Genomic DNA, 16,857 nt, shown 5'->3' with positions numbered 1-16,857 from the left:
CACAGCCTCGCCTCCACAATCCCTGGGAAGGGAAGCAAGATGCCGTCTCTGAGATTCAGGGCTCGTGGCCCCTCCCCGGGAGGGCAGGTGGCCCCTGCACTCTGGGAGAGGCAGCCCGTCCTCTAAGCTGGAGCTCAATAACATGTAAGTTATTACCCACCTCTTGCTTAAAGAGCCAGGGGATTTCCAAGTCCCCAAAGCAATCAGGGGCTGCTGTGCCACGATTCCTCCCGAGCCAGCTCTGTGGGGCCGGGGCTGGCGCGCCAGCGAGGAACTGAAAGGAACAGCCTAGGGTGCTCCCCTCCCAGAGGAACTGTATGTATATATAGTAGCTCATGGGTACACACATCTCTATTTATGTATCTACCTGTGTATGTATACACACATACTTTTTCTTGTATGTAAAGGAGTCCACACTGATACCAGCAGAAACCAAATGGGCCTCCCACCCTGAGATGGCATCAGGGGTGCAGGTCGTGGGGCCAGGCAGGATCTGGAAGGGCCACACTGGGCTTCCGAAGCTTGCTTGCTGACGTTTAGGACTAAATGTCCTTTATTTCCTCTCTTTGCAGCCTCTTGATATTTGGTCAAATTGGGGTACTAAGGAGGTGACAGAAGAAAGCAGGTGGCCTTTAAAGGGCCTGAAGGGCTAGGCCCTCGATCCTGAGCAAGTCACTGCCCCTCTCTGAGCCTCAACTGCTCACCTATTAAACGTGCTATTAGTGCCCGCCATAGTGCTATTGGGAGGAATAAATAAGAGTGTATCTAAAGCGTTTGGCACAGCACTTGGTCCATAATAGCTGGTTAATAAAGAGCAACTGCTCTCATCATTATTCTTTTTAAATGCTAGTCGATCTTGGCTGTCCTTAAAGGAACAAACAAGGTTTTATGGCCCATTCTTCGGGGTTTGAAGCTGCAGGGGAAGGTGCACAGGAATAAGAGAGGCTGAAGGAATAAGTGCCGGAGGGTGGGAGAGCTCCAGGTCCCAGGGCTGCACCCAGGGCACACACTGGGAGGTGCCTGCCTGCTCTGAGGAGCTCTCCTTCCCAGCAGGGGACTTGCCCTTTCCCTGGACCCGCAAGGCCCCAAGGAGCTAAGTGAGCGCTGGGGGGCAAGCAGAAGGCAGCACTTGCTCCCGGGAAAGCTCTGCAGGGCAGCAAGGAGTCTTGTTTACAAAGAAAGCCTGTTCTTGGCTCCACCGCCCACACACCAAGCCCCTTTATTCCACTCAATATGCCTAATTCTACTGAAAACCGCAGTGACAATACATGGAACTAATCAGTCCCGGATGCCCGAGTGGGTGTAGGCAGGCGCTTGCATATCCCAGGGACCGTGGAGGGCAAAGGAAAATACCGGCAGGGAACTCGGAGTGCTTTCCTGGGGTGGACACTGAAGATGGAAATCCGCTACTGAAGGCGGGCGTTTTAGGAGCAAATAAAGCCTTCGATGGCCTGCAACTGAGAAGCAACTGACGTGGCCAGAACACTTGTACGGGATACTTTTCCTCTGCCTTGTTTCAAAATGGAAATCACCTTACTGAAGCCGTTCGCATGATTATAAAATACTCCGTTCAGACACTGCGCGAGGACATAAAGAAGAGGGAGAATCATCCATAATCTCTTCTCGGCCAGATCACCGCTGCTGACATGTGGGAAGAGGTCGGTAGATGCTTCTCTGCGCATTTTTACGTCCGTGTTTCATACGCGTGAGGTCCTGTTGGGTGTGTGATCCTGCAGCCTGTGCTTCCCAGTGAGCAACGGGCCATGGGCATCCTTGAGTGAGGCACGGTCCCCTCCCTCTTCCTTAACAAGGCTTCCATCAGAACGCACCCACCACCAACACAGCAGGGGACCCCTTCGTGTGTCTACTGTCACTGAGGACACTGCTTATGTCATCACACAATGTCCTCCCTCAGAGGGGCCCGGGGAAACCGCTCTCCGGCCTCGGGACGAGGAATAACCAGACTTCTCAAGCACAGCTGGTTTGTTTTCATCTTACAAATGTGTCTCCCCTGCTGCCCTCTTTGTGGCAGCTGCCAGGAAGCTCAGAGCCAGCTGTGTCCTGCCTGTGGCTGGGTTTGCAATCCACATCGCAAGTGTTCTGGAAAGATTCTCACTCCGGCTTTATCTCTTCCCTCTGCCCCCCTCGTTCTTCCTCCCAATTTTCTCATTAAAAAAAAAAAAGGATCTTTACTCTGTGTTTTGAAACTACCTTCAAACTCTTTTTTTTTTTTTGTAATTTGGGGGGAAGTAAATGGAATTAAAACTGCATTCAGGCTAAATGCAATGTGGTGTGCTGGATTAGACTGTATTCTAGAACAAAAGTGGGAAAACTGAACTCTGAATATGAAGTCTGGAGTCGGTTTAGCAGTATAGTACCAATAATGTCAGCTTCTCAGTCTTGGCAAATGCACCTGCTTACACAAGATGTTAATACCAGGGGAAGCTAAATGAAGGAAAAGGGGACCTGTCTTTCCAACTTTCCAGGAAATCTAAAATTATTTCCAAATAACAAATTTACTAAACACAATCTGCATACAGACTACTAGGAGACTGTTTCCTCTTGGAGACCCAACAAGGTACCATCTTAACTGGCTGAGAGCACAGCAAGTGCCCAGACCCAGGGCATTTCAGAACCAACTAGAACCAGCCAGCCGCTGTGGAGCACCTACTGCTGTCCTGGTTCCGAGCACAGTTCAGAACCAGGACCCCGATTCCCAAATGCCAGTCTCGGCTTTCCCTCTCACTAGCTGTGCAAACTCTGTCTTAGATGCTGTGCCTGTGAAATGGGCTAGCAAAAGAAGGCATTTAACAGTGGTGCTGGTGGCTTAAAACACTTGGGAAAGAACAGATGGTCCCAGTCAGTCCCAGGTGTATAACAAAGCAACTGGGTGGCTCAGAAGCAACAGACATTTATTCCCTCTCCCCTCCCCATTCTGGAGGCTGCAAGTCCGAGATCAGGGTGCCAACCTGGTCGGGTTCTGGTGAGAACTCTCTCCCAGGTTGCAGACCACCAACTTCTCCTTGTGTCCTCAGAGTGGAGAGAGGGCTAGAGAGCTCTCTGGGTCCCCTTTTTTAAGGACACTAATCCCATTCCTGAGGCTCCACCCTTTGGGACCTAAGCACCTCCCAGAGGCCCCACCTCCTAGCACTGCCAAACTGGAGGTGAGCATTCTCACATACGAATTTGGGGAGAACACTAACATTCAGTCCGTATCTTAGACACTCGATATTGAACCTGTTATTAACGTCATTGTGAGTTCATGCCTCCTTTCATCCTTTCAGTGATCCTGAGGAAGACACGTTATTTTTTATGATTCCCTGGGAAAAGGACAGGAACCCAGAGAGTGAAGGGATTCTCTAAGGTCATCTAGCTATTAAAGCAAAAGCGAAATCTGGGGTTTGAATCCAATCTTCCCGGCTCCAAACGCAGAGCTCTTCCCGCGTCACTGTATTTCCTAAGAGAAGCTGACATACAGAGGCCTGTCTGTCTCCATAACAAAGGGCCTGAATGCCCCATAATGGGAGGACCCTGACGCTCTACAAAGAGGAGAGGAAAGGTTGTGGGGGTCAGAGCGGTGTTCAGGGGATCCTCCGGAGCCATGCATTCAGGCCGTTTGTTATGGAGACACAGTCTCACCTCCTGCTGCGTTGGAATCAAGACTGCCTGGGCCCAAATCCTGCTCTGCATCCCATCGGCTGTGCGACCTTGGGTTAGCCTGCTTAACCTCTCCATGCCTCGGTTTACCCAGCCGGAAACGGGGGTAAGAATGACCTACCCCACAGGATGGCATGACGGTTCCAGGAGATGACACCTGTGAAGTCAATTACGAATGCTGGGCACACAGTGAGCCCTCTTTAAGATGTGAATTAATAATATTTCAATAACTGCTGGTTGCCCTGGATCAAATGCCAGCCCCGACGCTGCCCCAGTACAACCCCAGCCCAGCTCGTGGCTTTCTCTCCTCTTCCCTCTCCAAGCACCATAATGAACTCTGAAGTCAGGGCCATCGCAGTCCATCAGCAGTGCTTGCAAAACAGCAGCCAGGAAGAGCCTGGCTGGCCCAGTGCCCAGCACCACGTGGGAGGCACCCTGCGCTGAGGACAGCGGGAAACTTGGGGCGTGGGAGATGGGACACGGCTCCTGCCGCTCGCGCTGAGCTGTGAATGGGAGGCATGCAGCCGGGCAAGGGCTCCTGCTGGGGCCAGTCCCTAAGGCGGATGCTGAATGCGCTGCTGGAAGTCTGACCATAATCAGCCTCCGAGAGCTCCCCGCATGGCTCTGGTGGTCCCTCTCACCCCCATGCCTGCAGCCCCGCACCCCAGCCCCTCCTGCGGGAGTGGGGGGCCCCTCACCTTGAGCCCGCTGCTTTCTGCTTCAGAGCCCTGGTCCACGCCGGTGACGTAGATGCCGAGGCCGTACTCTGCTCCCCCGCGGATGGTGAGGCCCAGGGACCGGCCGTCCCCCAGCACCAGGTTCACCTGCAGCAGGGACAGGACACAGCATTGAGGGCCATGAACTTCGGGGGCCAGCAGGCTGCAGTCACTCCCAGTCCCTGAGGGGCACATGGATTCAGGTCTGCAAGATCCCCGGGGACATGGCAGCTTCTGCCCCAGCTCTGCCTCGACTTGCCGAGTGACCAGGGGAAGCCCCTCTCCCCTGGGCTGCAGTCACATGAGCAGGAAAGGGAGGCGCTGAGGGAGATGACCTCTAGGGATGCCCTGATGCCCAGCCTAGAGCTCCTCAGCACTCCTGGTGTCACTCCTTCTTCACACCATGGGCCACGGACTCTCTCTGCCTCCACTGGCTGCTCTTAACCACATCCTTCCATCAGGGAGGGCCTGCTCGGGCCCCGGGTCCCCTCCTCCCCCAGCTCCCTTTTCAGGATCAAGGCTGAGTCCAGGCTTGGGGTGCCACAACCCCAGAGTCTCCTGCCTCCCCAGGGCCTTCCGCCTCTGCCATCCATCCTGACAGCACAGGGTGCTGCTTCAGTAGCCCTTAATTCTACAAACACAGGGGGCGCCCAGACCCAGTGCGGGCCAGGGGACCCACAGATGCCCCAGACAGTCCTGCTCGCAAGGGTCTCAGTCTGGAGGGGCAGCGGGACCAGGAAACAGTGTGGCCAGAGCGTGGGGGGTGGCTCGGGGACCGTGTGGGTGCAGAGAAGGGACCATGGTCCTGACTGGGGAGTGAGGTGGTCAGGGAGACGTCCTGGAGAAAGGGACGTCTCTGATGAGATGGGCGGGGGAGCCTCCTGGAAAGATGGCCTTGGAATCCCGAAGGCTGAGGGGGCAGGGCAAGGGGAGGGCAAAAGCTCCGAATCTGGAATCGGGATAGTGCACAGCCCCTGGGGTCATGCAGGATTCTGTTTGTACGGAGCGCGGCAGGGAGGGAGAGAGAGAGAGAAACAAGACTAGCCTCTGTGCGGGGCTGTGAGCGAGGCCACGCCTGGGCCTTACGCAGGGGAGAGAGGCTCAGACTGGGATTTTAGAAAGACGACTGGGGAGGGCCCCCAGGCGAGAGGGGAGAGGCAGGACTCAGACCAGCGAGGCGAGCTGAGCACAGAGTGGGTAGTCCCTACCAGGAACCCACAGATGGCAGGTAGAGCAAACCCCCTCTTCCATATTGTGCCTTTAGGCCTGGAACCAGCCGAACTCAGCCCTGCTCACTGGGTGACGTGGGGTCTGTTCTCCCGCCCCCCCCCGCCCCCCCGCGCCCCACCTGGTCCCTCCAGCTCCAGGACACAAGGATTCTGGGGAGAGCCCAGAGGAGCCCAGGAACACACAGATGGCAGGAGTCGCCCTCTGAATACTAAGGAGGGAAACAAACCTCCCGCCTTCCCGCCACCTCCCCATAAATCCTTCACAGGGAATAAAACAGAGTCTTTATTACGGAACTGTAATAACAGTCCCATCAACCACACAGTAATCGGCCTCAATCACTTGCTGGAAAGTCAGCTGGTGTTTCACAGATGGGAAAGGACAGTCAGGAGAGGCAGCCTGGCTCCATGAAAAGAAGGCCACACCCACCAATAACAGGCACGAAGTAATAATAACTCACTAGATTAGCTGGGGACTAGATGTATTTCCTAAATCCCAGGCACTTCACAGGCATTAATTACCTCATTTCATCCCCTCTCCTCCTCTACGACTTTATTCTTATCCCCATTTTCCAGATGAGAAAACTGAGGCTGGAGGATGAAAGGCTGTGGCCACGGTCACAGCCAACAGCTGGCAGAGGCCAGGCATTTACGCGGAGCACCACACTGACTCCTGAAGGCCTGAGTTCAAATCCTGCTTCTGCCCTTTACCCCTGGGCAACCGTGGGGCAAGGCCCATCACGTCTCTGACCTTCAGTTTCCCCACCAGTGAAATCCTCGCACACAACCTACACGGAGCAGGCACCGCCATCCCCCCTCCTGCCTTGCCTAGAACCCCGACCCTGCCCAGGAAGCAATATGAGCAACCCCAGGAGATGACGTCAATAAGCATTTGGGGGCAAAAATACATGAAGGTACCTAGCGCCTCGCTGGCATTCGATGAGCCGTGGCTGTCCCTGGAATGAATGACTCTGTCCCAGACACTGTGCTCTCTGCTTACACACACGACAGTGACCCTGGAAACAGCCCCACAGGGCTGCCGTGACCACCCCCAAATCCAGGAGCCGGAAGCCTCAGTGGCTCACCCAAGGTCAAGGACGCTCTCAGGGCCACACGGTCAGAAGTTCTAAAACCAGGTTGATACTGTGATTTATAACAAGAACTATGTATATTTGGTCTCCAACCCCATTCCTAGCACTGAGCTCCTGACACCCGTGTAAACTCCTAAGTGTTAAGAGCGGTAGGAGCATCTTTTGTTCTGATGAGGTGTCTCTGGGTGGGTTCCTGGATGGCTCCTGCACACCTGGGGCCTGGACACCAGAAAGGCCAAACCATGATGAGGAGCCTGGAATTTTCACCTCCCACCCCCATTCTCCAGAAAGGGAGAGGGGCTGGAAGAGGAGTTAACCGATCGGGCCTACGTGAGGAAGCCTGCACCAAGTCCCAGTGGTAAGGGTGCGGGGAACTTCTGGGCGGGTGACCATGTGAACGTAAAGGGAGAGAGGCACATCTGGAGAGAGAGGCACATCTGGAGAGAGCACCGAGCTCTGCGTCCCTCCCCACACCTCTCTTCCATCTGGACGTTCATCTGTATCCTGTATCCAGCCCTTTAACAACAAACTGGTAAACAGTAAGCAAACTGCTTTCCTGAGCTCTGTGAGCGGCTCTAGCAAATTAACGGAACCCAAGGAGGGAGTCATGAGAACCACCAAGTTCTACCCTCTGTTAACCATTTGTACGTCATAAGCGTCTATAGACGCCAGCGGTGGGCCTTTTTAAATTAAATTCAAAATATCGTGGCAGTTAACTGGTTAACTCTGCAGAGAACAGTGTACACAAGGGTTTAATCAAACAGGACTTATATTCAAACCCAGCAAATGTTCCCTGAGCTTCTAGCATGTACTGGCCAGTTGCCAAGGTGTTTTCGTCTTCATTCATTCACTCACTCCATACTTTCTGAGAGCCCGTGCTGTGCGAGGCACTACCAGGGCACAGAACCGAGATCCTTACCGCCACGGAGCTGACCCAGTAGTGGGGAGAGTAGGCCCTGTTATTGTCTTCATTTTACAGAGGAGAGATTGAAGCCCAGAGAGGTTGTGTCACTTGTACAAGGTCACCCAGCTGGTAAGTGGGGGAGGCAGGATTTGAACCCAGGCAGCCTGGCTCCAGAGTCTTATCCTTTCGGCCACGTGGACACTAGCCTGTTTAACCCCCAGCAGCAATCCTGTCCTTGTTTACTGCAGCTGTAGAGGCTGAGGGTTAGCCCAGAATGGGACGCTGGAACAAGGAGCCCCGTTTGGCCTCTGAGGGTGTGACAGTGTCCCGAGAGCAGAGAGGTCTGACTTGCAGAGAGCTTTGCAAGTTCTTCCTCCCTGTGCCTCCCTGCCGCCTCACGATGGTGCTCACACTCCAGTGTGGGGGAGAGCATCACTGGAAGGGCTGAAAAAACAGATCCAACTTCAGAGGGCAGTGGAGAGAGTTTTCAAAGGCACTTTTGTTCCACGTGTGATTTTTATATCACGATTGCCCTGAGCACTCCCCACTGGGGCTGGGTGGGAAGTCCATCCGGGAGTCTGGTCACAGCTATTTAGAATATTAGATGAGACCAGGCCACTGGACAGAAGAGTCAGGCCCAGGAGCCAGAGTGAGGGCTCCAGAGACATGTCCCCAGGGCCCTTCTCAACAAGGATGTGGGGGTTTCCACATTGTATCAGCGAGAGGAGACTAGAGGACAGGGCAGAAGCTGCCGTCGGGAGCTCTGAGGTCTGTGAAGGCCTCCTTGGGGTGGTCTAGGGCAGCAGTCGCCAACCTTTCAGACCTCATGGATCACCGGTTGGCGACCACTGGTCTAGGGTCTCTGCTGCCTTCTGAAGTAGTGGGCCTCCGGGGAGCACAGTTCTCTCAGCCTGTGTCTTCTGCATTCCTATGTTAAGTCACTCCTAGACGCCCAGAGGTCACCTTCTCTCCTCCCAACCCTCCCATCCACTCACTTCCAGGGACAGGGTCCTTCTCGCCAAGCCTCGAGATGCCACCTCAGGGCCTTTGCACGCGCAGTCCTTGCTGCCTGGGATTTTCAGCCCCCAGACGGCACATGGTGGCTTTTTCTTCCTCTCTTGGTCTCACCCAGGAACCATCTCCTCGGAGAGGCCCTACCTGACCACCTCATCCGGAGCAGTGCCTCCCTCCCCATCACTCTCTATCCCCTCTCCTGATTTTACTTCTTCCATCTGTCTTCACCACTTTAATGCTCTTGCTAACTTATGTCTGTTTTTGGATTACTGTCTCATCCTCCCAGGACCTCCTATCCCACTTCCCACAGCAGCCTCAGGCACACCAGGAGCTCACTGAGTACAGGGGGCCTCCTGCATGGGTCCCAGTTGCTGAGTCTCCGGCCCCTCATGTGTAAAATTTGGATAAGGACACCTGCCCTGCAGGGCGGTCTGCGGATTCAGTAAGATGCTGTAAGGACGGAGCCCAGCACCCAGCCAGCCCTCCACCAGCGAGAATTCCTACCCTAAGATTATGTCCTGCCCCGAGGGACGGGGCTGGGGAAAAGGATAAAGCAAGTTCTCTGCCTAACCCTGGAAAGCCGGACTTGGAAATGAGTCAGGCCACAGGTACTGCTGCTTTCTCAAGACGGCCAGAGAGCAAGGTCGCCGGGGGAGGGGACACGGGGGCCGACCCCCACCCAGCCCTGCCTCCTCGGTAGAAGCCCAGGCGGACCCAGGGGTGCCTACCAGCTGGCTACCCACTGCCTCTCGCCTGGCACAGAGGCGGCTGCCATCTCTGTCTTGCCTGCAGATCGATGCTTGAGCACAAAGAACACAAAACATTAAATAAATGTTACAGTCTTATCGACAGGAAAGGAAAGCTGAGCTGAGAATGTCTCCGGAGGGGGGCTCTGTGGCCTCCAAGCTGCCGGAGTCAAAGTGCTGGAGGACCAGAGAGCTGCTTGCAGGTATGACATTCCTCGCCCCAGGAGCGACTGGGGGGGGGGGGGCAAATAGCCCCCAGAGTGAAGTTTAAAGCATCACGGGGGCCATCTCTCAGTCCTTTCCACAATATTTTAAGAACCAGTCGTGCCGGGGGAGAGGCGGGCTCTGTAGGGGGCGTCTGTTGATGCCCCTGTCCCTCTCCCTCAGGTTCCCACATTCCACGGGGCTTTGGACAACCCCTCCCCCACCAGCGACCGTCTTGGTGGTTCTGCCAATCAAACTGCCCAGCCCTCCCCACCAGCCAATCGGTGCACCTCCCTGGAGTACGACCGTTGAGGGGAAGGAGGCAGAGACCTGAACGGGAGGAGATCCCTTTCTTCTGGAGGCAGCACCCCAGTTCCTCGGCCTCAGTTCTGGGCCTGCCACGCCTGCCAGCGAGCTCTTCCTCTGTGGGGGTGGCCAGGACCGGTTTCTGTTCCTTACAACCCAGACTGGCCCCACTCCAGAGCTTCCCTCTGGAGCACGCAGAACTGGCAGCAAGCGCGGCTAAGCGCCGGGGTCAGGGCTGCTGAGCAGTCAAGTCATTTCTAGTTTAAAGGGGAGCTCTGAGCTTCGTCCTAGACAGGATGGCAGTGGAGGGAACCGGGCCCCAGAATAAGATGGGGGACAGAGCTGCCCGCCAGCCCACACTGTCCCCTCTGCTTCGCTGTGACAAGGAGAGATACGTGACCTTATTTAAGTCACAGGCTCTTTGCTGCAGCACCTTGGTCTGCATTGTAACAGCCTGCACGGGCCAAAAAGAAAGAACAGAAGCCCGACAGGACCAAGCCCTCCTTCCAGCCTCTGAAAAGCTCCCCTGTTCTGGGCTTAGCCGTAAGCACGGTCTCAGGGGCCAGCCTCCCTCACAGCCCCCGCCTCAGGTCGGCCTGCCGGGGCCAGGGGGGCGGCTCACCTTTTTCTCATCCCCGCCTTGCAGCAGGTGCAGGGCGCTCCTCCGGTCCCCCTCGCGCGGCCGCAGGGCACCGCCGTGGGGCCGGGGCAGGCTGGCGGGCGGGGAGATGCTGCGGCCCTGCGGGTCCACCCAGGTGTAGATGTGGTTGGTGACGTAGCCCCCGGGGATGCGCCCCGCCGAGTACACCGACATCACCAGCTTCTTGGAGCCCTTGAGCGCCTAGAGAGAGAGGAGAGAGAGGGATGCAGCGTTAGCAGGAAGGGGCAGTGAGGGACGGCCGCCCATTCCCCAGCACTTGCTTCCTCTCAGGACCCATTCACGGAGGAGAAGTCCAGTCCCTAAATGCCTTTCCTTTTCCAGGCCTCGGTTCTGTCCTATGGAAACCAGGACATCTGTCCCACCCTTACCTTGAAGTGGTTCAAACACAAGAGAGATGGTCTCAGCATAACAGAGCAGGCCTGGGCCGGCACCCACAGGGAGGCCTGCCTGGCCGGCACCTGGGAGCTTACATTCAGAGGGTTCCCACCGTTCCCGACCTGACAAGGGCTCGCTGTGCCCAGCCTACCTGTGCAAACCATGCGGTTCATGCTGACCACTTGCTTTCCCTCCGGAGATCTGTAATGTGGGTACAGGCAGAGGGTACCTATGTGACCAGCCCCCCAAAAAACCCTTGGCACTGCCCTAGGCAGTTTGGCTCCATGGATAGAGTGTCGGCCCGTGGACTGACAGGTCCCGGGTTCAATACCTCGGTTGCAGGCTTGATCCTCGGCCCAGGTCAGGGCGTGTATGGGAGGCAACCAATCAATGTGTTTCTCTCACACCAATGTTTCTCTGTCTCTCCCCCTCCCTTCCACTTTCTCTAAAAATCAATGGAAAAAATATCCTGGGGTGAGGATTAACAAACAAACAAACAAAACAAACAAAAAACCCCAAACCCTTGGCGCTGAGTCTCCCTGGCAGACAGCATCTCATCCCTGTGGCACAGTTCAGTGCTGGGGGAGGAAGCTCGCCCTGTGGGACAGCGCATGGGGTGGGGGGGGGGGGGGGGACTCAGTGCAGCTTCTGCACGCCTCTGCTCCCTGCTCTCATTTTGCTGTGCGTCCTTGCCACGGACAAATCTTCGCCCCGAGGACAACTGTAGGCTGAACCTGCGAGCCCTTCTAGTGTCACAGAACTCGGGGTGGTCTCAGCGACCCCGATACAATACCAGACAAGACAGTCAAGAGCGAAAAACACTGATAATAGCGATAGCGGAACGTCTGCAAAGGGCCTGTGCCTGTCAGGCGGTCTGCCCCCGCAGGCCTCGTCTCCTGAACTCCTCACGGAATCCCATCTTGTGGGGAAGGGAGTCCCATGATTCTGGTGAATAATTAGAGGGACATCGTCTGTCCACACAGCTAATAAGGGGTTCCTACCCAGAGCAACTAATCTTGAGTGTAGACAGCACCTTCATTCTATATGCTCCAGTCTGGAGACGGACCAACCACGGGGAGAGGGAGGGAAGCCAGGCCCTGCGCCCTGGGTGGAAGCTGCGATCGGCCATGCTGCTTCCTCGTAATGCACCTGAAACGAAGTGGGTTTCCCCCCAGTAAAGGGCCTTCAGCACCGGGATCAACAGCAAACACCCCCCGGAACTGGGGACCATTTGAGTCAAGGATGGGCCATACACACGTGACAGTTCATGCTGCCGCTAAAGTCACATTTTAAAACCATTACGAAACTTTGTGATGCCAAGGATATGGGACCTAGTTCAACGTTAAGTGGGGTCAAAAGGACGTAAGTCAAACCTCACAGAACGATCTCAGTTCTGGTAAAGGAAAAGTCCCACGGGGAAAAAAAATAAAACCAAACCGAGGAGCCATGGGCCGAGATGCCCGCAGCGCTGCTCTCCGGGGGCCGGGCTATGGGTGATTGTTATTCTGTTCTTCCTGTTTCTCAGTATTTTCCAACTGCTCCAGAATGAGGGTATGTTGCTTCCAGAGAGGGTATGTCTCAAAAGGGGAGGGCGGTACTTTGCTGTCTGGTCCTCCCCGCTTGCCCAAATCCAGAGCATACATTATTCTGACTCCCCAATACTCTTGGGGGCCAAATGCAGCCACGGGCAGGGCTGTCAAGGGCAGTGGGGAGCCCTGGCGGACCAGGACCTGCCCGAGGACACTCTGTCCTGACGTGAGCAGGGAGGCGCCGGGTCCCTCGCTCCCACAGCTAAATGCTACTCCCCGGGAGAGGGAGAAGGAGGGGAAAATTCTGCTTTTACCGAAGGATTTCTGAGGAGATGAGCAGGGGAAGATCTACAGTGGTCTTTTATCATTCCCCGGGCTCCTGTACAGACGGCTGGGAAAATAAAAACCTGTTAAAGTTTGAGAGGCAGGATGGAGGAAGTGGGAGACCAAGTGGGCTTCTGCTGGAGCCAAGAGGGAGGCGGGTCTCAGGGCACATGGAGCCTCAGCAGAAACCTCCGAGGCCATCGAGCCTCCGCACAATCTTCCTGCCCCTCCTCCCTGCCCACTGCTCCCTCCTCCGTGAGGGCACTGCTGGCTGCGCAGTGCAGTTCCCACTGGCCTGCCTCGTCTCTGCTTCTTTCCTGGGTAGAGTCTGAGCCCCATCATTCATTCGATGAGCGCTGACGGAGGGCCTACTGTGTGCCAGGCCGGGAGAGAACAAAGTGGGCAGATGCTCATGGCATTTAACGCCTGGTGAGAAACAAGCCTTCCCCTGGTGCTCACAGTAGGTGCTCATAAAAGCCTGGTTGACCTGATGGGGTGAGAAAGTACATGTATGATCCCAAAAGTAACCCCAACATCCACAGGCATCACCCCGCAGCTACGCGTTTGATCTGGAAGGCTGCGCTAGAATTAGAGGCATGTAGGTGGAGAGAACACAGATGATTCCGGCATAACTGGATGGAATGGCTTCTGTCACCTGTTAGTACAGAGTCCTAGGGCCAGCCACCCCCCTCTCTCAAAGCAGCGCATGTGAAAGGAGGACAACACCCACTTCTCGGGGTCGTGTGGTTAAACAAGACCACGTGGGACAGGTCCAGAGGCTGTGCACACAGTAGGAGCTCAGCAAGAGGCACAGCCCACTCCCCTCTCTTCCCTGGCATGTCTGCATTGGAAGACAAACTGGGTGTAGAAAAGCTTTGTCTAAGGCAGCAGTTCTCAACCTGTGGGTCGTGACCCCTGTGGGGGTCGAACGGCCCTTTCACAGGGGTCGCCTAAGACCATCGGAAAACACATATATAATTACATATTGTTTTTGTGATGAATCACTATGCTTTAATTATGTTCAATTTGTAACAATGAAAATACATCCTGCATATCAGATATTTACATGACGATTCATAACAGTAGCAACATTACAGTTATGAAGTAGCAACGAAAATCACTTTATGGTTGGGGGTCACCACAACATGAGGAACTGTATTAAAGGGTCGCGGCGTGAGGAAGGTTGAGAACCGCTGGTCTAAGGAGTTAAAAGAAGGTGGGGGAGAGAATGAAGCCAGCGTAGAGCATGATTTGTATTCTGTATTGCTGGCAGTAGTGGAATTCTCTTGGTCAGTTTTATAAATAGGCAGGCAATGACCTTGAGAACGAGAGGAGGTTAATGCCTCTGATGAGAATGCCACGGGCGGCTGGCGCCGGAGAGGGCCTGGGAGGTCACCGCGGCTCCCACAAGCCGCCCGCCCCGGTAGTTTACGGAAGGGGACCCGGGAAACCCGAAACGGGAAGGACAGAGAGGGTACAGCGAGGACAGGCGCGGTCCTGAGCCAGTCCCTTCCCCTCGGCACCTCGAGCCTATGGGACCCGAAAATGTGATGGTCACTCCAACTTGGACATTCCGGAACCTCTGCCCCTGGCTGTGGACGGGTAAGTGTGGGCTTCCAGTGGGTCTTGAAGAGCAAGAATATCAACATCCATCAACACTGTCGTCATTTTTCTGGTGAAACTGAAGAAAATGAGGGTCCTGGGACAGGCTCTGAGAGCCCTGCGTAAGGGCTCCACTCCCTCTCAAAGGTGGGTGTCATGCGAGGAGGTGGGGATGGTCTAAGAAATGGGTCTATCCTTCTTATTCCCCTCTTGTCTCCAGGTGTACAAACAACCGCTGCTTATTTTAAAGGTGGCACCGAACGAAGGAGCTAATTCCCAAAAAGAGCTGGCCGATGCATTCTCCCCAGATCACCCCCCCGCCCCCCCGCCCCCCCCATACCCCCCCCTCCCCGCCGCCGCCTTCCGCACCCACCCATGGCCCCTTCGTCCCTGAGGCTCAGGCCAGGGACGGGCATCGTGCAGTCCTCACTCACCGCCAGGGGCGCCACGCCATTCGTGTCTCAGGAGGACGAGTGGCTTCTCTCACCAGGGCGAGCTGGGCAGCCAGCAGCCTCAGGCAGCAGGGCACCCAGAAAGAACTCTGGCTGAGACACAGCGACGCCGCAGGCATGCCCCGTGGCGCCACTGGCTCGCGGGGTGACCTACGGCCACCGCCTCCTCTCGCCGGGACTCGGTTTTGTCCACCGGCCCTGAGCAGGCTGGACTCACCTAATGCTGAGGTCCTGCCCCAAGTTCAGCCCCGCCATCCTCTGGTTCATGGCTGCACTTAGAAGGAAAGGCAGCCGAGACCCGCACGGTGGTCACGGGTCATGGTAGCAAAGAGATCAGGGGCACGTGCAGGGACAGACTCCAGGCCTGCGGGCTGCACCTGGGGGGCACGTCGGGGTTCCCCGTTTAAGGAGTGAGCCCTCAGACCGTGGCGCCTGGGTGGCTATAGGGTGTTTCAACCAGATCTTGGATCCAGGGGCTCTGGGCTCCATTACCAGGGCCTCGGGCTACTGTGGCCAGCGCTAGCAACAACGTCAGACCATTTTACACGTGGGAAACTGAGGCCCAGAGAAACCAGGGCTAAACCAGAAGGGCGGAGGGAGCACGTCAGGTGTGGCAGGAAGCACACCCCAACGCAGCACCACGTCAGCAGTGGAGGCCCCTGTAGGGACCTGAGGCTGGGGAGACGCCCCTGCAGTGGGACTATGCTGAGGGCCCTGCCTTTGTTGGCACTGCCCACGGCTGGTGAACCACCCGCCTTACAGCTCCGCTGTGCAGGCTGGTGACTCTGGGTCACCCGTGCCCTCTCGCGCTGCGGGCAACCTGCGGAACCAGCCAGGCCCCTGAACCCACTGCCTGTTAGCAGGGCCCCCTCCCACAAGCTGCCCACCTTTCCGTTTCTCCTGTCAGGTGAAGGCCATAATGCCACTCTATCTTTAGTAGGCGCCCTGCTAGCACAGGGCCTCTCACTTGAGAAGTCGATGAGCTGTGGCTAAAAAGAGAAAACGTAAGCTTTGGAGAATCCACGGCAGGCAGAGGGTCACCAGAGCGCCGTGCTCTCGTGGTGAAACTCGACCTAGGGACTTGCGGGCATCCCCCTAAATCCAAGCAAAGACATCTCCGTCTGACCCGGCAGATGGCACGGCTCAGACACTCCCCGTCACCAGATGACTATTCAGGCAGCGGCTTACGATTGCGGAATGTAAATTATATGCGTATGTCTTCAAACTTAACAACTTGCTACTTGGATTAATGCTCTCAGGAGGCAAATGTGCCTCCCTCGGCTCTTCAGAGCTAACTCTGAAACCCCCAAATCACAGACCAGGCTGACATGACTCTGCTTAGCAGAGGCCTGAGAAACAGCTGCAGAGGGCCATGGTGTAAGGGGACCAGAGGGTGTGTGTTAACACACGGGTGTGCATATGTCCAAGAAACATGCACCTGGGGCAAGCACACAGAGGAGCACAAGGTTGCGAGGTTACCCGACTATCATCCTGCGGGACATGTGCAAAAGAGCGCCCTCGAAAGGCCTTGAGGGCACTCATGGTGAGTCAGCAGGCTCATTTCAGGGCACAGACCTTGCTCGAGGAGCCAGTTCTTCTCTTCTTGGAAACAGAGATGCTCCCCCTCAGGATGGGGAGCTGCTCTGAAATCCAGGTTAGTGACGGGGAAGAGAGGCCAGAATGGCACACGCCCACCCTTCCCGACCCCACCTTGCCTCGCTGGGGCGTTGGGTCCAGACACCCGGGGCCTCGGCCCTGCTCTGCTGTTTGCTGGCAGTGTGACGCAGAACAGATTACCCAACCTCTCTCTGCCTGTCTCTGCAGTTAAAATGCAAAAGCCAAGATGATGACAGCCATCTAGGTGTCACACCATCCATCGGTGAATCGCCTTTTCCTTTTCCAGCTAAAAAATGCATTTTGAGGCTCTTTCCTCACCGGTTCAATGACGTTAAGCGCACTTCTTTCTGTATTACATCACAACCCCTGGCAGACATGAAGCACCACGGAATTCTCACTCCCCGATTGCTGGGCACCATTTAGGTTGTTTCTC

General features: G+C 55.8%; 1 protein-coding gene across 3 annotated transcripts in view; it reads right to left on the bottom strand.

The window, feature by feature from the left end:
* Window positions 1-16,857, bottom strand: part of WHRN (whirlin) — a gene marked incomplete at its 5' end in the record, with an annotated part of 64,010 nt that overhangs the window by 29,819 nt on the left and 17,334 nt on the right. For all 3 annotated transcript variants that reach the window (XM_081104182.1, XM_081104183.1, XM_081104184.1), the window contains 2 exons: window positions 4,356-4,481; window positions 10,487-10,705. In XM_081104182.1, coding sequence (XP_080960308.1) covers window positions 4,356-4,481; window positions 10,487-10,705 — 345 coding nt within the window. The remainder of the gene's footprint in view (window positions 1-4,355; window positions 4,482-10,486; window positions 10,706-16,857) is intronic.

This window comes from Myotis nattereri (assembly GCF_964212035.1).
Source record: "Myotis nattereri genome assembly, chromosome: 12".
In the NCBI taxonomy this organism is placed as follows: domain Eukaryota; kingdom Metazoa; phylum Chordata; class Mammalia; order Chiroptera; family Vespertilionidae; genus Myotis; species Myotis nattereri.
This window is presented reverse-complemented; position numbering and strand designations above follow the sequence as displayed.